At 44.6% G+C, this 27,681-nt stretch overlaps 1 protein-coding gene across 1 annotated transcript in view; it reads left to right on the forward strand.

Annotated features, from left to right (window-relative positions):
• Window positions 1-27,681, forward strand: part of xpnpep3 (X-prolyl aminopeptidase 3, mitochondrial) — a 73,904-nt gene that overhangs the window by 22,607 nt on the left and 23,616 nt on the right. The window contains exons 3-7 of the mRNA XM_084329986.1: window positions 3,037-3,224; window positions 7,624-7,843; window positions 10,052-10,236; window positions 15,999-16,061; window positions 16,563-16,676. Coding sequence (XP_084186112.1) covers window positions 3,037-3,224; window positions 7,624-7,843; window positions 10,052-10,236; window positions 15,999-16,061; window positions 16,563-16,676 — 770 coding nt within the window. The remainder of the gene's footprint in view (window positions 1-3,036; window positions 3,225-7,623; window positions 7,844-10,051; window positions 10,237-15,998; window positions 16,062-16,562; window positions 16,677-27,681) is intronic.

Genomic DNA, 27,681 nt, shown 5'->3' on the forward strand with positions numbered 1-27,681 from the left:
AAAAAAAATCAAGTGATTCGAACTTGTCACCAACTGGACCGCAGGCTCCACAGCAAGCTGGCGAACGAGTTGAGCTAACCGTCAATGTTAAAACGGGGGATTGCGTGCAGCAACCTGCGCGCCGCTGCCGCCTGCCGCTCCGCTCTGGCGCTGCCGCGTCGCCGCGGGGGCGTGCTAGGCGCAAGATGGTTGCCTTAAGTAATGAAGCGTCTGGGAGGGGCAGGGGGAGGAGGGGCAGTGCGCTGCAGCAGCAGCAAGCTGTGTGCTTGAGAGAGAAGTCAGCGAGTGAGATCTCCGCTGAGAATTGGATCATGTTTTTCAATCGGTTTTCACGATCTGCGAAAATAAAGCATTATCGGAATTCACAGATCTCATATTTATACTAAATATCGGCTGATACCGATCGCTGGCCGATCGATCGGGGCATCCCTAATATTTATTGATTAATAGAACAAGTCCAATGGGCAATAGGGTAATCGACTAATCGTATAATAGTCCAGGGTCAAAACACGTATGAGGCTCTCGTACAAAAAAGGGATTGTTCAGAGTTTGTCTTCCGGTCCAGGGTCAGGACACAAGGGGGTTTCTCAGCCAGTCTAGGGTCCAGTACACAACGAACACCTTCTCGCCTTCACCTCTCCTCTCAACTACCTCTCACCTCACAAAACTCCGTATCACAATCTCTCTCTCTGTACTCCGCTCCTACCTCACCTCCACTCAACTATACTCTGTCTGTCCTAGTGTTTTATGTTATGCATGTCTGGTGTGTGTGTGTGGGATGTGGGTGATCTCGTGGTGCACAGGTGTGTTCTATCAGTCCTAATCAGCTGCCTAATTGCTTCTCCTCTCCTCGTGGCAGTAGTATCTCCCATCCTTCATGTAGCCATGGGACGGGGGATTATATCTGCCACAATATATATATTCAATATATCCACATCTGTCTGTACATACCTGCATAGATACTATATCTTTTTATCTTTTTTTTTTCACTCTTTCTCCTAATTTTCTCCCATCCCAATTTCGTGTTTCCAATTCTCCCCTCCCCTGTCTTGAACGTTGCTCGCATATGCCCCCCACTGGTCGGTTGTAGGCAGGATAGAAGCATTGCATCAAGTGTCCCCTCCGGTACACGAGGAGGCAGCCTGTCGCATCTTTTCACCTGCCAGCGCGGACTCTCATTGGCGAGGTGTAACGTGTGGGAGGCTCACACTACCCCCGCTATTTCCGGTCTCTGCTGTGCAGGCGTCCCCCAACCGACCTGTAGGAGTCACTGTCCACAACGTCCAGATTACCACCCATCGACTTCCACCCGCTGACTCTGCCAATTGAGCCAGTATGACGGCCGGCCCAAGCCGGAGGCAATGCTGACACCCGGAGTCGAGACCGGAGTCTCTTGCATTGGTGACGAGCGCAATCTCCGCTGTGCCACCCAGCCACCCCTGCATAGATACTATATCTATACATATCCCTTACCTACTTTTATTTACACTTCTGGCCAGTATGACTTACTACCATAGTGTCTTTATACCTGTATCACTGTACATATTAATACTACAACTCTGTACATACATCTGATTAGCACTATTACTCAGTACTAATCTATATATTTTATACCCAGTTTAATCACCTGTACATTGTATATTACTATTGCACTTTACTGTTACATTTGCACTCTGGTTGGATGCCAAACTTATTTTTGTTGTACTGTACTTGTGTTGTATAATGACAATATGAATCTAATTTGATCTAATACAGAGTTATATGGGTAGACTATAGTTTTTTTTTTTTTTTTTTTTACTTTGGCCATTTCCCTGGCTCTTTTATACGTTTATCGCATTTATACTTGGTCAAGTTCGACCGACAGAAGCAGGCTGAAAGGGTTCAGATGGGGGGGAAGACACTCTGGGAAAGGCACGGCTGCAGTCCGGGATTCGAACTCGCTCAGCCCCAGATCCGTGCGAGCACGGTTGTCCACGGCGCTGAAATAGCACTCGCGGTACGTGGTGAGCTACTGGAGCTCCCAGGGTAGACTATAGTTTAAGGTAGGTAGTTATGATTATAGTGTAAGGCAGTTGTAAACAGTGAAGGCAGTAGGCAGGTATAAATTGAGTATAGGCAACAGAGTTCAGAGTTTGTACAGTATTTCAATAATGTGATGAGAGGCATCAGGTAGACGTGCCCATAGATGTCCCATAATACCAGACATACTGTATGTAGAGATTGGCCATCATCACAAAGAGGCCTGATGGTCCATTTTGATGTCATTGTTTACTTAATGTGAGAGTTACCACCTATGATCTAGTCTTGGTTTAACATGCCACAAGCTCATTGCTTCCCTTGTATTCTTGCTAAATGTTAACTATCAAACAACAACTACTGGATTATTCAAAGTGCCAAACGAGGCAGGGAACAGACACAACACTATAGGATTTGTGCTCTATGGTGTTATTTGGCTGTTGCTGTTGGAGAGATAAATCTAGCACTGTTTCTATCTTCATCACAATATATTTAATGCTACTTCTCATGGTTTGATAACTCTAGATCACAATGGTATACTCCATCATTCCAATAGCAGTGTTCAGCCTTTGTAGTTGTAGTGAGGTAGTATTACCAAAGTCTGTCTAAAGAGAAGTTTGTCTCTGTCTGACGCCATCTTGATAACAGGGACTAACAAGACCTGACCCCTGTCTCTTTGAATGGGAAGAATGGGTTCTTCTTGAAGTCACAGCTAAATTACTGACAACACAGAATGGTTAATTTGGTCGAAAAGAAACACATGACCACATAGACCAGCTTCTACACATGTACCATACAATGGTTTTACCATAACAGAGTCCAGAGTTCTATTTTCTATGATTAAAAATCGATTCACAAATTCTAGAAGTTGATTTCTCTGTCTTGTGATATGGTTTCAACCTGCTCATGACCATATAATTATATTTTGTTTGCTCACTAAATCCTACAGATGAACAAGATTAGCCAAGTATAAAGACTACAGAATACAAGCTTTGTTCTTATTTCTCTCGTGTCTCTCAGGTGAAGTGACTCCAGGCTTGTCTCAGACCGAGTATGAGCTCCGGAGACACAAGCTGGCCTCCCTCATCGAGGCCCAGGCTGACCGCCTGGGACCCACCCCCTCCTCTACCTCTCATATGGTCATCCTTCTGTCCCACCCGACCCGATACATGACCAATGACATCCCCTATCCTTTCCACCAAAACCAGGTGCACGTTCAACTCATAGTTACATTTCTTTTACTTCTACTACTACCACTACCACTACCACTACTACTACTACTACTACTACTACTACTACTACTACTACTACTACTACTACTACTACTACTACTACTACTACTACTACTACCACCACCACTACTACTGCCACTACTACTACTATTACTACGCTACCACTACCACTAATACTACCACTACTTCTACTACCACTACCACCACTACCTATATGAAATGAAAATGGGGGACCCTGATGGAAACAAGACAAACGTCTTTCTCAGGTCTGCATCCCCTTAACAATTGTATGTATTGAGCCGTACTGTATTGTACCCATTCTGCAATCTGTTAAATAAAGTTTTCATTCATTCATTCATTCACCACTACTTCTACTAGCACCACCACCACTACCACTGTTATTCGGTTCAAATAACAAACTCAGCAAGACCGACGGCTTCTCAGTTACAGTGGGTGACAATATTGTCACAAGGAAAGATGAAATTACATACCTAGGTTCCATCCTAGAGGCAAATCTTTCCTGTGACAAAATGGCATCCAATGTAATCAAAAAAGTCAACCAACGAACTAGATTCTTGTACCGGATCTCCTCTCTGGTAAACAAGAATACCCTGAAGACTCTGGCAGGAGCACTCATCCAAGGGTACTACGACTATGCTTGCACCTCATGGTACCAAAGCACCTCAAAGGTGCTAAAAACAAAATTACAAACATCACAAAACAAACTCGTCAGACTACTACTTGACCTTACTCCTAGAACCCACCTCACCCCTGCCCACTTTGACAACCTAGGATGGACTAAATACGTTTAGCAATTATGCCACATCAATGTGGAACGCCCTACCCAAAGCTGTAAAGGAATGTGAATCACTACCCACTTTCAAAACCACTCTCAAAGAGCACCTACGGGAGACTGCAATTCGAAACTGGCCCCTATAAGTGTCCTAACCCAACCTAACCCAACTCCCTCCAATGTACAGTAAATGTCCTAACCCAACCCCCTCCAATGTACAGTTGTACATCAGGGTCCCCCATTTTCAATTCATAGTGACATTTATGACATACACAACATACATGACATCATGACATTTATGACATAGGGACATACATGACATACAGGTATATAGTACTATTACATTTGTGACATATACGATATGCAAATATACAGTAGAGATTCTAACAGAAAATATATACATATGATGGGGAGGAGACAGTACATTAGGAGGGGGCGGGTGGGTGGGAGAAAATATATACATATGATGGGGAGGAGACTGTCCATTAGGAGGGGGGGGGGGGGGGGGGGGGGGGGGGGGGGGGGTGGACATTTACGGGGGCCAGTTTAGAATTGCAGCCTCCCGGGCGGCTACGTGGCGTAGTGGGCAAGGCGCTCGCCACGAATGCGGAGACGCTGGGCTCACCTGTTCGAGCCCAGCGCTCCACATTGCTTTCAGTTTAGCTGGTCGTTCATACTAATACACATTGGCCGTATTAGGGGGTGGGAAACTGATGGGTGGGGATCGGGCGTTGTGGACAGCGACTCCTACAGGTCGGTTGGTGCGCCTGCGCAGTAGAATCAGGAAGTGTCGGGGGCAGCGTGAGCCTCCCACGCGTTACTCCTCGCCACTGAGAGATCGAGCTGCGCAGGTGAAAAGATGCGACTGCTGTTACCTCAAGTACCGGAGGGGACTTGTGCTATGTATGACTTAGTCCACATTGCAGCCGGCTTGTGGGAGGCCAGAAACAGCGTTCGTGACAGGGGAGGGTTGAATTGGATGATACGAAATTGGGATGGGAGAAAATATAGAAAATGGGAGAAAAAGTGGATAAAAAAAAAAGAATTGCAGCCTCCCGTATGTGCTCTTTAAGAGTGGTTTTGAATGTGGGTAGGGATTCACATTTTTTTCCCGCTGTGGGTAGGGCGTTCCACATTGTTGTGGCATAATTGCGAAACGTGTTTAGTCCCTTGTTTGAGCCGAATCTGGGTTTAACATGATTTGTGGAACTCCCTCTGGTGTTGTGGGCGTGGTATTCACTGACCTTTGGGAAGTATTTCGACATGTACAGTACCTGAGTGGTGTAGTGTATCTTGTAGACCAGGCCCATTGCAAGTTGCTGTACTCTGTCGTCTACTCTAAGCCATCCTAGGTAGTCAAAGTGGGCAGGGGTGAGGTGGGTTCTAGGAGTAAGGTCAAGCAGTAGTCTGACCAGTTTGTTTTGCGATGTTTGTAATCTTGTTTTTAGCGCCTTTGAGGTGCTTTGGTACCATGAGGTGCAAGCATAGTCGTAGTACCTTGAATGAGTGCTCCTGCCAGAGTCTTCAGGGTGGAGCATGAGATCCAAATATAACACTCCCAGACGTTCCCCAATGAAGATAACAAGGAACGACTCACTAAAAACCTAGCAATATATATATATATATATATATATATATATATATATATATATATATATATATATACACACACAAGGTAAGGTATATAAGTATGAGCTAAGGACAACAACAACAAAAAAGAAAGCATAGGAAAACTGAGGGAGATGTAGAGTGGATCCATCGCGTCTGTGGTAGTCAGAACCGGTTTGAGGAAGAATAGCCGCTGCTGTCGACACTATTAGCCACATCAAGGACAGCGCAGGGAAGGGGGCAGGGGGGCAGGAGAACCACTCAGAACAGGTTGAAGTAGAGCAGGCATGGTTAGACGTTGTAGGTCGGACAGAAGCCGTCTGCAATAAGCAGGAGCAAATAAACAGACATCCTAACATCTGAACTAACCAGATTAAACTAAGGGTCTATCCCCAACCAGGTGAGATCAGGGTAGGCTGAAAGAGAGAGAGAAAAGATGGGTCTTAACTCTTAAGCGAAGATTTTTAAACTTCGACAGATCAGGCGCCCCTGACAACGGCGGGTAATTTATACCACAGGTAGGGGGCGCGGTAGGCAAAGGCTCTGTGGCCAGCGGATTTCTTTTTTATCCTAGGAATCGATAGGAGCCTCGCATTTTGTGAACGAAGAGCATGAGCGGGCGAGTATCATATAATGAGATCGATAGATAGAGCTCATTTAGAATTTTGTAAATGAGGAGCAGCACTTTAAAGTCAAATCTGGCCTAGATGGGAAGCCAGTGTAGGGAGGACAAAATTGGTGTGATATGATAAAATTGTCTAGTTTTAAATGTTACTTGTCCTTTCGGACAAGTTATGTTTTTATAGGTTTTTGCTACCGGGCAGTCCGGTAGAGAGAGAGAGAGAGGAGGAATGGGAGATAGACGGGGGAAGACATTCGGCAAAGATCACCGGGTCCGGGAGTCGAACCCGGGTCGGCTGTGTTGCACCGTAGTGCTGTATGCGGTGCGCCACTCGGTCGCCCCAAAATGTTCTAGTTTTAGTTATTATCCATGCAGCCGCATTTTGAAAAAAGTAATCTAAACGTGATGAGACAAATGAGAGTTTTTGCGATATTATGGAGATAGAAGAAGGACATTTTTGTGACATTTTTTATATGTGCATTAAATGAGAGGGAGGAATAAAAAATGACTCCAAGGTTTTTTATGGTGGAGCTCTGAGAGACATTACAAATATCAAATTTGAGGGAAATGTCCTCAAACAGGCCTCTCTGATTTGGGGGGCCAACGACTATCATCTCAGTTTTACCTGCGACATCCGGTTTTTAATGGCAAGCAGGCATATTATGAGATTTTGTAATTGGGAAGAATCATTCAGCTTAATAGGTAGGTATAATTGGGTGTCATGTGCGTAAAGAATTAAGTTAATACCAAATTTGCATATGATATTGCCGAGGGGTAGCATATAAATGGAGAATAGCAAAGGGCCCAGGACAGAGTCTTGTGGGACACCGCATTGCACTGTGGAGGTCTCGGATGTTAAATCATTATATACCACGCAGTGTGTTCTATTGGTTAAATACGAGTGAGTGACCCTGAATGCCAACATGATTCTCAAGCCGACTCAGAAGAATGGAATGATCAACAGTGTCAAAGGCTGCACTGAGGTCAAGCAATAAAAGCACAGAGGTTAAATTAGAATCAAGAGAGAGCAGTAAGTCGTTTGACTTTGGTAAGCGCTGTTTCGGTGGAATGGAAGGTTCTAAAGCCAGATTTGTGAAGGTTGTTACTTGATAGATGGTCTGTAACTTGCGTTGCGACAATCCGCTCTAATATTTTGGATACTATTACTACTACTGCTACTGCTACTACTACTACTACTACTACTACTACTACTATACTACTACTACTACTACTACTACTACTACTACTACTACTACCACTAACACCACCACCTTATTTCTTTGTCTTTTTCCAATATGCATGTTTTTAACCATTTCTGGAGCAAGTATTTGACACCTGTGTATGCTCCCCAGGACTTTCTCTACCTCAGCGGTATTCTGGAGCCCGACAGTGCCCTGGTTCTGCATGGGAAGGGCCGACCAGATCAGGCCATCTTGTTTGTACCCCGCAGGGATCCGGCCAGGGAGCTGTGGGATGGGCCCAGGTCGGGGAAGGACGGGGCGACCGCGCTGACGGGTATAGAGAGGGTTCACTGCACCGAAGAGTTGGGTCTGGTGCTCAAGACCCTGAAAGGTGAGTAGATGGATGCCTTGGAGAGAAGAGGACACGCCATGTATGACCTCTGACCTCTGCCTACTGCCATCCCTGTCTACAACTGTCTCACACTGTAATTATAACTATCTACCTCAAACTATAGTCTACCTATATAATAATAATAATAATTCATTTGATTTATATAGCTCTTCTCAATAACCCGAAGTCGCTGACAATAGTCGGGAGCAAAAGTAAAAACAAAGAAACAAAAGCAAAGAAACAAAAACAAAGAAACAACAAAGAAACAAAAACAAAAGGAACATGAGACCATGGGGGGAACAGGGAAGACAGCATGATAGCACAAAAAGACTGGAGACAGACATCAATCAGGTTGGAGGGGGGGGGGGGGTTATATAACTACATATAACTCTATCATGTACAATAATGCTGTATATACCATATTATATATTTACCATATATATATATATATGTATCCACATCTGTCTGAATATGCCTGCATATAATCCTTTTTACATACCTGTATACCAGGGGTGTCAAACTCATTTTCACAGAGGGCCACATCAGCATTATGGTTGCCCTCAAAGGGCCAAAGACCGTATAAATGTTAATTAATGTAAAATAAATGTAGCTACACATTTACATATTGTTAAACATGGTGTTTCTGTATTTATTACTTATTCAAGTTATACATATTGCATATTCATTTGCATAAATGTAAAAATATATGTTAGCTTATGTTATTTTAACAAATAATTTTAGTTTATCAGAACCCCATATTACTCCACCAATCAATGATCAAACCATTCAAGTAAATAACAAAGAAGAATATCATCAAATACAAGCTATGACATTAAGTTTGTTCAAAACCTTTTTGTCACAGTCAAGAGGGGCAGAACTAACAACTGTGAGCTGCAAAGAACACGTGGGACAGATGTAGCAGATGTTACAAAAACAAATGGCTGCGCACAACCTTGCAGAGGCCATACATCCAACTAATGGAAGATAGTTTAATTAACTTTAATGAACAGATTGCAGAATGGGTACAGTACAGTACAGCTCAATACACACAATTGTTAAGGGGATGCAGACCAGAGAAAGACTTTCGACTTGTTTACATCAGGGTCCCCCATTTTCAATTCGTAATGAAATTGCTATTATGTGTCTGCAGGAACACACAACTGTAACTGTACTAAAAAATAACAAAATAAGGGTTGTCTCAGTTCACAACTATATTGGTCAAGTTTTGGGTGGGACTTGTTTGCGTCCCTACAGCTTCTTATTCAATTGAGCGAGATGCTCGGTTATGTCACACAGCCAGTTTGCATCTGACAGTTCAGACAATATTTCTTCAACCCTTTGTTACCTATTCCGCCTGGATCTTTTTTGTATTTTGGGCTGTAAAATTGTCAAAGAATGTCTGAGGAGTAAGTGCTTTTGGCTTTTTTCCTTTGTTACCTCAGATGTTCAACATACATGTATGTGTAAGAATGTGTAATAACTAAGGCTGTCAAAGTTAAAGCTTTATTAACGCATTAACCCACAATTATTTTAACACTGCTATTTTTTAACCCAATATTAATGTAAAAAAAAAAAAACGTTTTTTTTTTTTTTTTTTTTTTTTTTTTTACCTGAGCTCTTGGGGGGCCACATCAAATGACGTGGCGGGCCGGATTTGGCCCGCGGGCCGTGAGTTTGACACCTATGCTGTATACTATATCTATATATATACGTGTATATCCCTTACCTACTCCTATCCCTTACCTACTCTTAATAGTCATACCGCTGGCCAGTAAGACTTACTACCATAGTGTTTATACCTGTATCACTGTGCATAATACTATAACACTGTACATATCTAATTCATTATCACTCAGTAGGACTCATTTATATATCCTCCAGTTTAGTCACTTACATTATACTACATTGTATATTGCTATTTCACTTTACTACTACATTTGCACTCTGGTTAGATGCCAATTTATTTTTGTACTTGTGCTGTATAATGACAATAAATTAGAATCTAATCTAATTAATTGTACGGTCAACTGCAGCTCTCCAAATGATGACAAATCAAACGTTGGAACTTTCTCCCTCTTTTTCTCCCGCTCTTTCTTTCTGTCTTCATTCTCTCTAACTTCTCTCTCTCTCTCTCTCTCTCTCTCTCTCTCTCTCTCTCTCTCTCTCTCTCTCTCTCTCTCTCTCTCTCTCTCTCTCTCCCTCTTCCAGGTGATATGGTGTGGTATGACAGCTCTCAGCCTTGCCACCCCCGGCTCCATCAGACGTATGTCCGTCCCGTGCTGGAAGGGGGGGCCATGGCTCGCACTCTCAGGCCCCTCATACACTCTCTCAGAGCTGTCAAGAGTGCAGCAGAAGTGGCCCTCATGCAGGAGGCTGGTCGCATCACGGCACAGGTACTGTAGGTTTGTTAGGTAGGGAGTGGAGCCCGGTGTGGTCCTGTGCTGCCATGACACGTCCACTTCAAGGTTCCACACATTGTGTGTTCAGAGATGCTCTGCTGTGTATACCACTGTTGCAATGCGTGGTTATTTGAGTTACTGTCGCCTTCCTGTCAGCGTGAACCACTCTGGCTGTTCTGCTCTGACCTCTCTCTCTCGTTAACGAGGCGTTTTCACCCACAGAACTGCTGCTCTTTGGATGTTTTTTTGCACTATTCTTGGTAAACTCTGTTTCTGTTTCTGAGCTGATAGAGTCGTGCCCTTCCTGATGACTTGTCGTACAGAACTTGTAAATCGCTTTGGATAAAAGCGTCAGCTAAATGACTAAATGTAAATGTAAATGTAAATGTTGTGTGTGAACTAAGGCTGTCAATCTATGAAAATATTTAATCTGATTAATCGCATGATTGTCCATAGTTAATCGCGATTAATCGCAAATTAATCGCATATTTTTTATCTGTTCTAAATCTACCTTAAACGGATATTTTTCAAGTTTTAATACTCTTGCTTGCTTTATGCAAAATAAATTCATGTTTATTTATTGCCACAATGAGAAATACTGTCCAGAATCTTCAAGTAACTAATTGTAAAACAAAATGCTGAAATCATGACGTTTTTTTTAATAAAAGCCCAACAAAAAAAGAACAGATGGGCATACCAATTTACTAACTGTAACATTACATAGTAATGATTACTAACACAGTAGTGTGTTGAACTTTACACTTGAACTATTCATCCCAATTTTTTTGTTTTAAGCAGCCATTTAACACAAAAGGATGACCCTCATGCATTGCAAATTTGCATCAAATTCAACAGAGTGATGCACTAAATAACTTAAAAGAAAATAATAATTTAAAACAATGAATAAAGTGTGCATGAAATAATAGGGGAAAGAAAAAGTTAGGAACTTGTTACATTCACCCACACAAGGGCTGAGGACCCCCCCCCTCTCTCTCTCTCACACACACACACACACACACACACACACACACACACACACACACACACACACACACACACACACACACACACACACACACACACAGATTTCTTTCTCTCTTGCCCCTTCCTCATCTCTCTCTCTCTCTCTCTCTCTCTCTCTCTCTCTCTCTCTCTCTCTCTCTCTCTCTCTCTCTCTCTCTCTCTCTCTCTCTCTCTCTCTCAGAAACAAACATAGTGTCAATGAGAGTATCGAACCTACCCTGGGTAAATAATGGTAAAAAAAATAATCTTTCATCAAAAAAAATAGTGCCGTTAAAGGAATTCTGCATTAACTCGTTAATAACGCGATAACTTTGACAGCCTTACTGTGAACCCCCAGGAGATCAGCAGTTCCTGAGATACTCAGACTATTGTTGGCTCCAACAATAATTCCACGATCAAAGTCACTTGGATCACATTTGTTCCTCATTCTGATGTTTGGTCTGAATAACAACTGAACCTCTTGACCATGTCTGCATGCTTTTAGTTGCTGTCACATGATTGGCTGGTTAGATATTTGCAGGTATAGCAAATGTATCTAATACAGTGTCATGTATTAATTAATCTGGAGTCTATCTAATTAAATAATCTAATTCAATAATCTAATTAACTAATACATATTTAGTGTCTATATATTATTAACATGAGGTGTTTAGAGTGTGTCCCCACTGGTATTGTATATAGGTCTGTGATCATTGTATTTGCATTTATATAGCTTTACAATGTAGGGTGGAAATGTACTCCTTCACCACCATTGTGTAGCACCCAACACTGGCACCAGGCACACTTCACAATGGCTGAAAGGCTCAGGAGACAGGGATTGATATCAACCAATTAATGGGGAAGGATGATTAGGGGGGCTTAATGTCAGAGACCTGATTGGGAATTCGTCCAGAAACGTCAAGGAACCCCCTACTCTTTGCGATAGGCGCCCTGGGTTCTTTAACAACCAAATTCAGTTGGGACCTTGGTTTAGCGTCTCATCCGAAGAACGGCACTCGCAGCTATACAGTGTCCCTATCACCGTAACAGGGGTGTTGTTAGTTACTGACTAGTCCAGAGGACAGAGTGCAGGGACAACATACAAAAAAAACATTATTCTCCGAAGAGAAAAGATGCATTGCACTAGATTGTAGCTTTTGCTATTTTACATCTCCAGTCCCTTGTACATACAATATAAAACAATACAATAAAAATATACAATGTAAAACAATACAATAAAAACATACAATGTAAAACAATACAATAAAAACATACAATAACATATTAAAAGAAGACCCTACAGTCAATGAGCCTACCGTACTTTTCGGACTATAAGCCGTGGCTTTTTTCCCCATTTTTCGACCCTGCGGCTTATATAACGGTGCGGCTTATATGTGGACAAAACCCGAAAATCGAAATATTGCTTTTTTTACTGCATTGAAATGTTATTTATCTGTTCCCTTATTTGCTAAACTTAATACAACTTGTAAATGAGTTAATGTTATTTGTCCGACAGTATTGTGTCCCAATGGGAGTCATTCTCTGTAGAGGTGGGAACTTAAAGCTCAATATAAGAACGGCCATGCACCACCACTCACAGAATCGAGAAAGAGCAATCAATCTGTCAATCCTTTCTGTGTCCGGGCCGGGTGAGGTTTCCCGTGTTAAGTCAAATTAAGCCGCAGGCTCCACTCCTTACATATGGTAATTAAACATTAAAACACATGCGGCTTATAGTCCAGTGCGGCTTATATATGTACACATCATTCAATTTAGCTGCTGCGGCTTATAGTCAGGTGCGGCTTATAGTGCGAAAAGTACGGCGGTACTTACACAGAAGCCAGAGGCCCCAGTGGTTGATTCTCGTCATGCACCCCCCCCCCCCCCCCCCCCCCCCTCCCTTAAATGGGAACCGGATTGGCCAGCAGCTGGCCTTTTAGGTGGGCTTTGAAGGAGACAATTGAGCTGCACCTCCTCATCTCTTCTGGCAGACTGTTCCACTGAGTTATTGCTTTTACAGAAAAAGATTACTGTCCAAACACAGTGTAGTGGAACGGTTTAACACAATCAAGTGCTGACACTGTTCTTGGAGCTCTGATGGAATTTGTACGATGTGCAGTGTTGCGTTCGTCATATCAACACTGGTTGCACGCACGCTAATGACGCCACGCGCGTGCGCATAAATGTTCCCTCGCTTAAGCACAGACTAAAGACAATGCCTAATTGCCTCTACGAATGGAATGTAACACATTTCATTCACAAGTTCTGTGTGAATGTATCTGAGAACGTATTTAACACACCTGACGACCGGCGCTATCGATATGCAAAGTAGCCCAGGTGGGTACTTATAGCGAGTTGGCGAGTGCAGCGCATTCCTGTGTGCACGCGCGTGCCGTGCACATCCGTGCGTGTGCGTGCACGCGCTTCTGCTCACAACTTTGGCTGCACTGCGTGCAACCCCGTCCCATGAGGAACGCATCACTGACGATGTGTACAAAGTCGCACAGTGGAGGAGGTGCCAGACCATACATGAGTCTGCTAGTTGTCTGAGGCCTTGTCCAGACTAAAACAATTTTGATCTGTTTAGTTTTCGTTTCGTTTTAAGGTTTCCGTAAAAACGAAAACGTCTCAAGATAATAAGTGCATGCCACAAATTTACAAAATAAATGTCTTTCCTGTTTCTTTTATTTTGAAAACCCCAGACCGGAAGTGTTATAGTGTCTGTTGCTAGCAGTTTAACTTGTGTCGGCCGGTTCTGTGCTTTTCGAGCTAACGTAACGTCATTAGTTTCCAAAGGAGAGGAGAGAAAGACCGCGGCTCACATGCAGCTCAAACTACCTGTTGGAATAAATTAATTGATTGATGTTTAACTTGTCCCTGTGTGTGTCCAGTCATTTCGACTAGCAAACGTTGTCTGTATTTAACTTCTTAGCTTTTTTTTCTTTAGCTTCTGTAACACGAATGCAACTACTCTGATGCCATTGTTGAACCTCTTGAGCATGCGCCGTTGAATCAGCTGTCTTTCAAGACAACGTTTCTTCTGGCCATCACCTCCGCTAAACGCGTGGGTGAATTATGCACTCTTTCGGTTCGGCCAGAGTGTCTGTCTATACAGGGAGATAATAGCAGCGTTACTCTGAGGCCCAATCCAGCCTTTGTGCCAAAAAATATCCAGAGGTATTTTTTTTTATCTACTTTTTCTCCCCATTTTAAAATTTTTCTCCCGTCCCCAATTTCGTATTGTCCAATTCTACCCTCCCCTGTCTCGAACGTTGTTAGGCCATGCCTCCCACAAGCCGGCTGCAATGTGGACGAAGCCTTGCATCACGTGTCCCCTCCGGTACTCGAGGAGGCAGCCGTCGCATCTTTTCACCTGCACAGCGCAATCTCTCAGCGTTGAGGGTCTGCGTGGGAGGGACACGCCGCCCTCGTCGCTTCCTGATTCTACTGCGCAGGCGCACCAACCGACCTGTAGGAGTCGCTGTCCACAACGTCCGATCCCCACCCACCAGCTTCCCACCCCCTAATACTGCCAATTGTATTAGTATGAACGACCAGCCAAGCTGGTAGCAACGCAGAGAGCTGGGCTCGAACCCAGCATCTCCTGCATTGGTGGCGAGCGCCTTGCCCACTGCGCCACCTAGCCGCCCTAATATCCGGAGTTCTTATCGCTCCAGGGATATTGTGCTAAGGGCGTTTCACCCTCCCCCTCACGCAGGTGAGGTGGAGAGGAGCCTTCACCTATTGGGTCCTATTCGTGCGCTTGCGATATACATTAAACGCACACAGGACCTCAGGGCTACCAGTCAACTGTTTGTAAGGCAGAGCGAGACGCTCAGCCAGTAATGAAATATAACAAAGGTTATCCTATAACCCTAGTTATATGGATGCTGGCTGAGCGTCTCGCTTTCAAGCCCTGAGGACCCTTGGCTGTTTTCTCATGTGAAATTCAGACTCGGAAGGAGGAAGTATGGGCCCCACCCCGGGATTTATGGGACCGGAGGTGGGCGTGGCGGTGGTAGATGTAAAGGTGCAAGAGAACGTTTTTTTAGGTACATTAGGTACTATGAGCAACGGATGAGTGAGACGCTCAGCCAGCATTCATATAACTAGGGTTATAGGATAACCTTCAGTCTGTGATCTTTTAGAACTGTCAAAACAGAGGTGAGATCCATACCAGATAATTAATACTTGTGCTTTAATATGGCCAATTCTCTTCCCAGCTTTTAATGTCTTCATACTCAAATTGAGTAAAAAAACTGAAAACAAAAAACAAACAAGGACACATATGATCATAGATGAAAAGCGGTCATATGGATTGAACTGGTCTTACACAAGATGCCATGCCTGTGAGCCGCCACTAGGGACAAGATGGCTGACCATGAATGAATGACTGAATGAATGTGAGTTAGTGACATTGCTGGTCTTCTATGAGGTGCTTTGCATCTAAAAAATATATATATAAAAATAATAATACATGAATGATTGATTCTGCATATACGTATATTGTATTCGTTTACATGTTAAATCATATTAGAGAAATGCGTTGCCAGCTGTTTCAACAAACTACCCACAGGAGAACTCTAGTTGTATTTGAGAAGTGTTTGACTAAAGTGGCCTTTTTAACTCCACTGCAATGTATGTATGGCCTCCCCCCACTGCAATGCAACAACATGTTACGACTGCAAATGTAGTTGTACAGGTATGTGTGAAGTAACAATGACACAAGCTGTTGGAATCCCTTTCCCTTCCAGGCATTCAGGAAGACGATGGCCATGTCTCAAGGGGACATTGATGAAGCAGTTCTGTATGCTAAGGTGAGTGAAAGACAGCTTGTCCATGGCTGCTGGCTGCCACTAATGCTATATTATGTTGCATCATGTTCTGATCTCTGTAATGGTGATAGCAGGGCCTATAGTATTGATCTGGCTCTGTTGTCGAGTGACTATTGTCCATTGATTCTTTAGCGAGTACTGTGGTGTTCAGCTTCACTCATAAATGCCTCTTCAGCAAATAGCAGGAAAATGGAGATGACTAGTATCTGACTCACACACACAAAATGGACACGGCCTACAGTCACTTTCAAGTAAAGGGAATCTCCCTGCTGTGTCATCTGGTATGTGGTCCTGTGCAGCTCAGGGTAGAGTGCTTGGTGCTCTGCCACGGTTGGAGGGTTTGATTCCCACTGGGGCCACAGATAAAAAAATAAAAATAAAATGCAAAGATGAAAAAATCAATTGTGTAGTAGTACTAATTTCTGTCTGTACTAGTACTAGAAATGCAGCCATTCATTCATTCATTATTTCATCTTCCCTCAGTTTGATTTTGAAAGCCGTGCCCATGGCGCCAACTTCCTGGCCTATCCGCCTGTGGTTGCCGGGGGAAACCGAGCCAACACACTCCACTACATCAACAACAACCAGATTGTCAAGGTAATGGAACGTGTTGGAGGTGTTGTCACAGGTCAGAAATTATTACACTATCTTCTTGGCATACTCCGTCAGATGAAGGTGCATTCAACACCCAAATCACAGAAAATTCAGTGTGTATGATTTAGGGCTGACCCCTATTAGGCGATTAGTCGACTAATTGGTCGAAAGGAGCCGTAGTCGACTGGCCAACCTCTTAGTCGAATATATAAAATAATAATAATATTTATAATATTTCTTTATTTTTTTTATCATTCTTTCCAAAAGAAAAGAGGCCTAGAAGTGTGGCTAATGCTAATGGCACGCATACCAGAGGCTAACTGCCTACGAAAACAGGCACAGAGGCACTGAAAGAGGATTTCACCCATCTAATGAACACACTAGACTAGACAAATATCAAGATGTATCCATCAGTGGACCAATTGCATGCTTTTGCAGAGGACAAGAAGCCTTCAGTCAACTCCTTTAGACATTAAGCACCCCCCACAGCCCAAATGGAATGATACAAAATAAAAAAAATATATATATATATTTTTTTACCAATAGTCAACTAACGGCAAATTTTGGCCAATCATAGTCGACCATCCAAATCCTTAGTCAGGGACAGCCCTAGTATGATTATACTTGTTATTCTGCAGAGATTGTTGATATTTAATTAGCAATTAAATTATAAGCGGACCCAAACATAATCTGTGTTCCCTTTTTCTCTCATTTCCTTTTTTTGCGCGAAAAATCTGCTGAATTTTAGTAATTAATTATACTAGGTTATTTATAATTCTAGTAGTTAATTCTACTAGGTTATTTATGATTCCAGTAGTTAATTGTACTAGGTTATTTATAATTCTAGTAGTTTTTTTTTTGATCCACTTTTTCTCCCATTTTTCCATATTTTCTCCCATCCCAATTTTCGTATCATCCAATTCAACCCTCCCCTGTCACGAACGCTGTTTCTTGCCTCCCACAAGCCGGCTGCAATGTGGACTAAGTCATACATAGCACAAGTCCCCTCCGGTACTTGAGGTAACAGCAGTCGCATCTTTTCACCTGCGCAGCTCGATCTCTCAGTGTCGAGGAGTAACGCGTGGGAGGCTCACGCTGCCCCCGACACTTCCTGATTCTACTGCGCAGGCGCACCAACCGACTTGTAGGAGTCGCTTGTTCACAACGTTCGATCCCCACCCTTCAGTTTTCCCTCCCCGTAATACGGCCAATGTGTATTACTGCGGACGACCAGCCAAACTGAAAAACAATGTGGAGAGCTGGATTCGAACACGCGAATCCTAGCGTCTCCACACTGGTGGCGAGTGCCTTGCCCACTACACCACCTAGCCGCCCTTTATAATTCTAGTAGTTAATTCTACTACGTTATTTATAATTCTAGTAGTTAATTCTACTACGTTATTTATAATTCTAGTAGTTAAGGCTATTAGGTTATTCATAATTCTAGTAGCTCATTCTACTAGGTTATTTATAATTCTAGTTGTTAATTCTACTAGGCTTTTTATGATTCTAGTAGTTCATTCTACTAGGTTATTTATAATTCTACTGTAGTACTTCATTCTACTAGGTTATTTATAATTCTAGTTGCTAATTCTACTAGGCTTTTTATGATTCTAGTAGTTATATAGCGTAATGGCTTACGCTCTGCTCATATTGGAACATTCTCTATCACTTATTGTGAACTTGAAAACTTTCTGCCACAGTGCACCTACACCTGTCCGGCCACGCCCACATCCGCCCATGTATATAAGCGAGGGGTGTGACCGTACTTCCGCTCTTCCATAGCTTTCACTCACGGAAGTCCGTGGCTACATGCACACTTCGCAGCGAAAAGTTAGTTAGTTGTTTGTTAGATTTCAATTGTGTTGCTGTTTCTTTTTCTTTTTTCTTAAAAAGTCCTCTTTTGGAAAACTGAAAATGGCATCACCACCGCCTGGGAAACGCCAGCGGTCACCGTCACGACCTCCTCCATACGCCACGGGGCTCCCTAATCCCATGCTTGTGGTGAGGTGGCGAGCCGATTGCAGGAGAAAATCTCCTGCCTCGGCTCGCTCCCACCATCGGTGGTGAAGCGGCTAGGCGGGTGGTCTGACGAGGCTCTTGCAGCGCCGGGGCAAACCAAATGGCGAGTTGCGAGCGGACGGTAGAGGAGGCTCTCGTCCTGAGCTCATAGGAGTCAAGGGAGAGAGAGACACGGCAGCTGGACGCATCTCAGGCGATACACACCGTCAAGGTAGGGGGGCAGGCTGTGAGCCGTATGCCCCTTTAATTCCTTATCTCTCCCTCTTACGCCTAAAAACCTCCATATTCCCCCGCGAAGAATGCAACTACGTTTCCTTTCAATGTAGATACCCTCGTAGGTTGTACTCTTATTGAAGCAATGTGTAAATAACCTTTTCACTGAATGTGTTTGTGTATACCTCAAAACGTAGAATGGGAGGTAACGAAAGGCAGGGCTCATGAGCCCCTGTCTTAGTTAGCCTCCTGTTGTTCTCACCTCCTCCTCAAAATACTATGTTTCAAATAAAGCGTGTGATTATTCACTGTGTATTTTGAGATATTGCCTATGAGGGCTTGCTGTCCTTCTGTTTACCAGCTAAGGGCTGGCGAGCAGCGTTTCTCTTGTGAGGAGAGATTGCTTGATTCATGGGAACGCGTCTTTTAAACAGTCATATAACTTGAATCAGCTAGTGGTTTTGCTACTTTGTGTTAACGTGCAACCAAGGGCGCTACCCCTCTCCCCAGAGCCCGTTGTGTGTTACCTTACGTGCTAGGGTAAAAACACATGACGGGCAACACGTTTTTCGCTTAAGAAACAGCCGGCTCTATGTGGACGTGTCTTTTAAACAGGCACGGCCGCCTAGCCCCGGTTTTCGGTGGTTAGCTGGTTAGCTGGTGTGTTTTAGGTGTTTTCAAGACGATAGGGCGTGCACATGCTTATATGTGTCTGTTCATGGTAAACACAGCGCACGGCTAGCGGCACCGCTTTTCGCCTCATATACAGTACATGCTTTCGTTTTACGTGAGGCTGGCTGGGTGGGGGGGGGGGGGGTGAGGATAAACCCTCCCCTGGGGATGTTTTGTATCCCGGATAATACTGGCGACGGAGGGGGATGACGCAGCTCAAAACGAGCGCGCCTTTCTTCATTTGGGGTTCCTCCGTTAGCATCACGCTGGTACGTAGGATTCCACTCCGTCGCCTCCCCCGACGTTAGGGCAACTATTTGTGTCCCCTGCCCGTCGTGGGGAAAGGGCCCCCCCCCCGGATTCCCGGCCATTGTAAAACGTCACAGGCACCCAGGTCGTTGTTTGCTTGGAACAAACGTGTAGCGATGTCACTCAAACATGTTTGAACATTCTATAACTCTAGTTATAAAAATTCATGTCAGGTAGACAAATGTCTATCTTGTGGGATGAAGCCGTAGGGCGTATGTATTGAAATAAATTGAAAATGGGGGACCCTGATGTGGACAAGACGAGCAATTGCCCCGACCCCAGCCTCGTTGGCTGAGTCAGGGTACGAAACCCCAACCCCACGAGATACCTTGCTGGCATGGTTGGGAGGAACCCCGCGCCACGGGACCCCTCGTCGGCGAAGCCAGGGTTCGCAAAGTACAGCGGGAGGGACCGGGTTACCTATCTCCGATTCTTAGCAGGCCAGGGCCAGTTGGCTACGAGGCCGCTTTGTGATTCTTACCGCGTGGCTACAGCAGTACCACATGTCGGTGTGGATGGAGAGAACGTTGAGAGTGGGGCTCGTGTGGCAATTTGCACGCCCTCGCCCTCCGTTTTTGGGTTCTGAAACCGACTCTGCTATCGGAGTCCGCGGCAACGACAGCCCTGGCCTACGAGATTCAATCTCTGTTGGCAAGGCAGACCATCGTTGCGGTCCCACGGGTGGTGCTTACTCCCAATATTTCAGCGATGTCGCCCGAATGTTTGGACGTAACCCTAGTCTGATACGACCTGCCAGTGGGGTACGAGCGCCTGCCTGGGGTACGAGCGCCTGCCTGCCTGGGGTCTCTGTGTCTGAACCCTCTGTGTTCCACACAAAGGAAAAGTTCAAGTTTCAAGTTTCTTTATTAGTTGTCATACAGAAATACAGAATACTTTTGCATGAAATGCTTCTTTCTGTTTTGCTCCTGAGTGTGCTAGATAAAAAATAACAAGATAGTGTAAAATAGTATAATATAAGTATAAAATAGAAAGTCAAGTACGTAAACAAGTGTAAACAAAACAAATGTTCAATATACATATATACAGTATATGTACAGTATATGTACAGTCTATACTTCTGTACAGTCTATACAGTCAGCTACTATACAGTACAGTGTAGAATGGTGAGGTATAGCTTAGCTTGTGGTGCCACCTTGTGGCACAATATATAATATAAAGTATAAATATAAAGTGTGTGTTAGTGTCTAAAGTGGGTAAAGTGGGTGCTACAGTGTGTTGTTTATTTAAAGTAAGTGTGTGCGTGTGGATGTGTGTGTTGTGGGTGTAATTGATGGTCTGTTATTGTTCATTGAGCATCCTGATGGCCTGGGGATAGAAGCTCCTTCTAAGTCTATCTGTGCTTGCCATGAGACTCCGGTATCGCTTGCCTGACCGCAGCAGTTCAAAGAGGCAGTTGTTTGGGTGGCTGGGGTCTTTGATTATTTTCTTAGCCTTACCCATACAGCGCTTGTTGTAAGTGTCTTGGAGAGTGGGAATCCCCCCTCCAATTGTGCATTCGGCTGAACGGGCCACTCGCTGTAGTCTGCTACGGTCTTGTGCAGTGCTATTCCCAAACCAGGGCCCTCATTCATCAACGTGTTCTACGCACAGATCTGTGCTTACCCTGTGCGTACGATCATTTCTAAGCAAAGAGTGGGATTCATCAATTTCGATTTGAACTTGACTCCGTGCTTACATCTACGCACAGGTCAGACCACACTTAGCTGACGCCCAGTGGTAGAATATATTATTACAACAAGGAAATGAGCTTCTGTGCATAATAACACTGGCATGTTCTGTACGAACCGTAGTTCATTATAGTTCATTGTAAAATAGCAACAGTAGTGTAATTATGGTCAAAACCCTATAAATAGCATTTGGAATAATAGATCTTTCTCTCAGAATGAATGCAGCATGGTTTATATAGCGTTATCGGAATATACGGGGTGTAGGCTACTGACTGACTGCGCTCCGCGTAGCTTGATTGATTGATTGATTGAAAAGTTTATTAACAGATTGCAGAATGGGTACAGTCAGTACAGCTCAGTACATACAATTGTTAATTGGGGATGCAGACCAACTTTCGTCTTGTTTACATCAGGGTCCCCCATTTTCAATTCATCATAAATCATAAAGCTCAACTCGTTATTATTTTGCGCACAGACCGCCGAAACACGGGAACGTTTTGATTATATTTAAAAGGCTTTACGTTAAACGAAACAAGTGGAATTTCGAAGCTGTAAGCAGAATACAAGTCATATGAATATAGTGTTCTTCCCCCTTTTTACTGTATAAGAAAGAAAACGCATTGCAATGACACCATGCAGATAGTGGACAGACTATATGATGGGATTCAAGTTCGCGTTGTTGTTGCTCATAGGCATGCTGTCAGAGTATGATATCTTAATCAAACATTCTAGAACATTTGTCGTCACAGATCATGTCCTAATAGAACATAGGCTATGGCATGGATCGTGATATTGTGTGGACTGTTATTATTACTGTACACCGGTACCACCCATTGTGACAACAGCCTTGTGAGTCCCGCACACAAACATGATGGAATTCAAGTTCATGTATTGAAAGGCAGGCTACATCATACATGCAGTGAGATTCATTGTTCTTGTATATGCTCTCGTATTATATTGTTTATATAGGCTACCCAATACTGACATCAAAATAGATTGTAGTATGCCTCTAGCAGGTAGAAAATTGACGGAAGATCCATCGCGATTTGGAATAGAATTGAGGAGAACTTTAATCCCTGCCCCTGGGTATTAATCAAATAACACAGGAAAAGGCAGTCATATTCCAGCGCGGTCTTTATTAGCCGACAACAAAATAGATGCCTCTAAAAATCATATAGCCAATCGAACACAACTAATAAAGGCATTCATATTACAGCACGGTTATAATGACACACAACCAACGCCAAACAGTGGTCAACGAACGGTCTTTATTAGTATTTTGAGCTGTCCAGGCAGAATTGCAGCAATGGTCTTAGGGAGCCGTTGATATCTGACATCACCGTTTACAAATCCGCCTTTTATTTATCCCATAATACGCGATAGTGTCTTCTTGGTTCGACAGCAGTGAATTCTCCGTGGAGTTTCTCAGAGTCCCGCTCGGGTCAGTCCATTATTTCACATCCCATGGGGGGTGTTTCCTCATTTTTATGACCATATATGGATAATCATGCACGAGCATTGACGGTAGAACAAAGTGGTATTCATCAACACGGAGGAGCATAGAGCCTGCTTACGCACCGTGTGATGAATCCCGACTTCCCTGTGCGTACACTAGTTCTACATTCCGTGCTTACGTGTGGAAATAGAAATGTTCTACGCACACTATTGATGAATGAGGGCCCAGGAGGTGATATTGCCAGTCAGGATGCTCTCTATTGTGCATGAGTAGAAGTTCTTGAGGATCTTCTGACTCACTTTGAACTTCCTTAGGCGCCTAAGGAAGTAGAGGCGTTGTCGTGCCTTCTTGATAACACTGTCAATGTGTGTGGTCCATGTTAAGTCCTCGGATATGTGGACTCCGAGGTACTTAAAACTGTTCACTCTCTCAACCGGTGCTCCGTCGATGCTGAGGGGGCTGTAGTCCCTGACCCCCGACCTCCTAAAGTCCACAATCATCTCCTTTGTTTTGCTGACGTTCAGGGAGAGGCTGTTCTCTTGACACCATCCTGCTAGAACCTTTACCTCTTCCAGGTAGGCCTGTCGTCGTTTGCAGAGATCAGGCCCACCACTACTGTGTCGTCAGCAAATTTGATGATTGTGTTGTTGTTCCGCTGTGCCACACAGTCATGTGTGTACAGGGAGTAGAGGAGGGGACTCAGAACACAGCCCTGGGGGGCCCCTATGTTGAGAGCGATGGATGAGGAGGTGCAGTTGCCTGCTCTCACCACCTGGGGTCTGCCCGTCAGGAAGTCCAAGACCCACTGGCAGAGGTCATAGTTCAAGCCCAGGTCCCTGAGCTTGGCTATGAGTTTGGAGGGGACTATGGTATTGAATGCTGAGCTGTAGTCGATGAATAGCATTCTCACATAGTTCCCCTGCCTCTTGTCCAGGTGTGATGCTGATGGGTGCAGCACATGGGCTATGGCGTCCTCCGTGGACCTGTTGGGGCGATATGCAAATTGCAGGGGGTCCAGGTTGATGGGGAGGGAGAAACAGATGTAGCCCTTTACTAGCTTCTCAAAGCACTTCATGGCTATGGAGGTGAGAGCTACAGGGCGGTAGTCGTTGAGGCAAGCAGGCATGGATTTTTTTGGTACAGGGATAATGGTGGACTTCTTCAGACAGGTGGGGATGACAGTCTGTTCTAAGGACAGGTTAAATATGTCAGTGAATACCGGGGCCAGTTGGTCGGCACAGACTTTTAGGACGCGGCCGGGGATACCGTCCGGTCCTGCTGCCTTCCTGATATTCACTTTCTTAAAGGTCCTCCTCACCTCATGTTCTATTAACCTGAACACTGAGGCCATGGTTAGACTAGTGTATTTGTGGCGTTTTTTTATACGTTTTTGAATACGTTTCATGTCCCTATTACACAGAAATGCGTTTTTTGGCGTTTTTTTGTGGATACGGCTGAAACGCTAAATTGTGTTTGCGTTTTGGAGAAACGCAAAAAAACGCGTCGACAACAGCGTGTAGTCTGCACGGAGCCGTTGTTGCGAAAACGCCCATGCGCAGTAGATACCATCTGCGTGCCCTTCCGGTGACAACAGTGTGTGTGTGTTTGGGACATAGCTCCGTGTCCCAAATAGCTTCAGCTACCATGTGTTGTCAAGTTATTGTTATAAGGACCCCAGTCCAAGCTACAACAGTCTGCATTCCCTTAACAATTGTTTGTATTGAGCCGTATTGTATTATACCCATATGCAATATGTTAAATAAAGTTTACATCCATTCATTCTGCTAGCATTACCGATTGCATGAGCAGCTGGCTAACGTGAGCTATCAGGATTCAGACCCTGTTAGCTCAGAGCTCCTCTTTCAACTTAACAAGCATTAAACAAAATGGCCCAGTCATCTATTCACCTTTGTTTAATACACACGACACAGCGTTGTCTCTAATGTTATCTAACTACTGATAGCTCGCGATATCATCAGTTTGGTGCTGGCTAAGTAGCGTGAGCTAACGTTAGCTTCTAGCCACAATGCTATATTGTTATAATGGCATACTCCATTGACGTTAGCATGCAGCTAACAATGCTACCGATCTTTTTTTAGACTAAACTATCCGCTCTTGGTGGTCACTTGTGTTGATGTTAGTTTTGTTTCATCAACAAATGACAGGCAGAACACACAGTGAATGTATCCGTTTTGTTTATTGCACTTTTATTAGGCTTTGCTGAAAAAGAATTGCTGCATTGGGTAACTAGGCAAAAGATGGTGGCCGCCTTGTTGACATTTGCTTTGCAGGCACATTCAAGTTCTGATTGGTTGAAATTGCCTTCATGTTTGCCACCTACTGCCACCTACTGCTTTGGCAGTGTACTACATCAGTGTGCTCGGGTGACAAAAACGGAAAAAAAACGAAAGTGTGACTCGAGGCGCACGACGTCGCGGCGAAACGCATATGACAACAATACGAAAATGAAACGAAAGGTGTAACCGCACCCTGAGTCTCCATCGGCAGTGCCCCCCCCCCCCCCCCCTCCATTGCAGTGGTTTGTAGGCTGGTGTTGTTATTCACAGCCTCAAACCTTGCATAGAAGGTATTGAGATCATTTGCCAATTGGATGTCACTGTTCAGCTTGAGGGAGGTGCCTTTGTAGTCTGTCATCGTTCTGAGGCCCTGCCACATACCTCTAGAGTCAGCCTGTTCATATTGAAGTTCAATTGTATTATCCCTAGAAAATAGAAAATAATTTAGAAAATAACTCCGGCTCTGTGTGTAAACCCTGTGCGGCCATTGAAAACGGCGCAGGCTTTGCGTTTTCTTATTGGCTCGAGAGATATATCCGTGAGTTGGGATCTGCATGGCAGGTCCAGACTCACAATGTCAATTGGGAGGTCTCTCCGGGATAAACCTGGCGTCTTCCCCTCTTGGGTGAGCGGAATTTGTGACTGATGGTTTTTCCCCCAGGCTCTGTATATAAACCCTGTGTCAGGTCCTTTTGGGCACCGGTTCCCCCCTGGTTCTACCCAGACAGGGGGGGAAAACGTTGTGGGGGCTCTTTCTTGTCTGAATACGCCCGCCACAAGCCTACACGCTGTTCGATATCAGCGCTTGGTCTTACGGGACCGGTATCAGCTCTGGCCCGGGCGTGTTTTTCAGGTGTTTATTTGAATCAGTCTTCGGGACCAGCGCCCCTGGTCTGTCCAACGGCATAAACAGCGTTTTATGCGGTCGGCCGGGAAGTTTTTTTTTTTATCTCTACCGAGCGCCAGCTCACTAGGCAGCTCGAGGGCTCGCGTGCATCTCCGGGGGGAAATGACGGGGTAGATCAAACATCGGCAGGGGGGTTTCACACCCGTTAAGTGGGCCACCGGGAGCTGTGCGTTCGCGTGCAGACCGTCTTGGTGGCACCCCCTGTGATGTTTTTTTATCAAAACGTGTACCTATCCCCCTCTCCTTTGGAGAGGTGCGGCAGCGTGAAAGGGCACAGGACTCATCCTGGTCACGCCGGACCGGATCAGTTCAACCCAGTGCCCGCCAGTGCAGATACGTTCTGATGAACCCAAAGGGCCCTGAGCTTTTCCGGGGGGACCCCCTTCGCGCCCCGCTGCTACGGCTTCGCCTGTGGGGTCGTTTTCTTTTAAATCCCAACCCCTCGGAATACCTTGCGGGCAGCACCCCGACCCCACGAGGTGTGGAAGCAATAACACAGGCTTTTGTTTTCAGGTACATTCCTTGGTAGCGTGCAGGGTTCACGTGCGGGTAGTCGCGGGCCCTTCTGTCCCGCGGTCTGCTCACCCTGTGCGTTTGTTGGGTGCTGTCCCCTCTTTCTCACAGTCAGTGTCCTGTTCCCCCCCCCTCCCCTCACTAGGCGGGGTGGGGGGGCCCGGATCCTCTCCCGTGTTCTGATGGTTGTAGGGGACCTCAGCGGGTCGGGCTCTCCGCTCTGCTCCGCTCTTGTGTTCCAATATGAGCAGAGCGTAAGCCATTACACTATATAACAAAGGTTATCCTATAACCCTAGTTATATGAGTAATGGCGAGTGCTCTGCTCTCACTCACTGAGGACCCCTATTGGTCTTCCGTTTTAACGGTCAAGACTAGGGAAGAGCGGAAGTACGGTCACACCCCTCGCTTATATACATGGGTGGATGTGGGCGTGGCCGGACAGGTGTAGGTGCACTGTGGCAGAACGTTTTCAAGTTCACAATAAGTGATGGGGAATGTTCCAATATGAGCAGAGCGCTCGCCTATAACTAGGGTTATAGGATAACCTTCGTTCATTCTACTAGGTTATTTATAATTCTACTGTAGTACTTCATTCTACTAGGTTATTTATAATTCTAGTAGTTAATTCTACTAGGTTATTTATGATTCTAGTTAGGGATGGCCGATATTATCGGCCGATATCGGCAGTAAAATGTGATATCGGAAAATATCGGTATCGGTAAAAAGAAAAAGAAAAAACAATAACAATATTGCATCCAGTGAAATTATTAGTTACCTGAAATTATTCAGTTTTTTTGGGGGGGAAACCCTGCATATATCGGTATCGGTTGATATCGGTATCGGAAATTAAGAGTTGGACAATATCGGAATATCGGTATCAGTAAAAAAGCCAATATCGAGCATCCCTAATTCTAGTAGTTAATTCTACT

The sequence above is a fragment of the Notolepis coatsorum genome, assembly GCF_963971535.1.
Source record: "Notolepis coatsorum genome assembly, chromosome: 14".
Lineage (NCBI taxonomy): Eukaryota > Metazoa > Chordata > Actinopteri > Aulopiformes > Paralepididae > Notolepis > Notolepis coatsorum.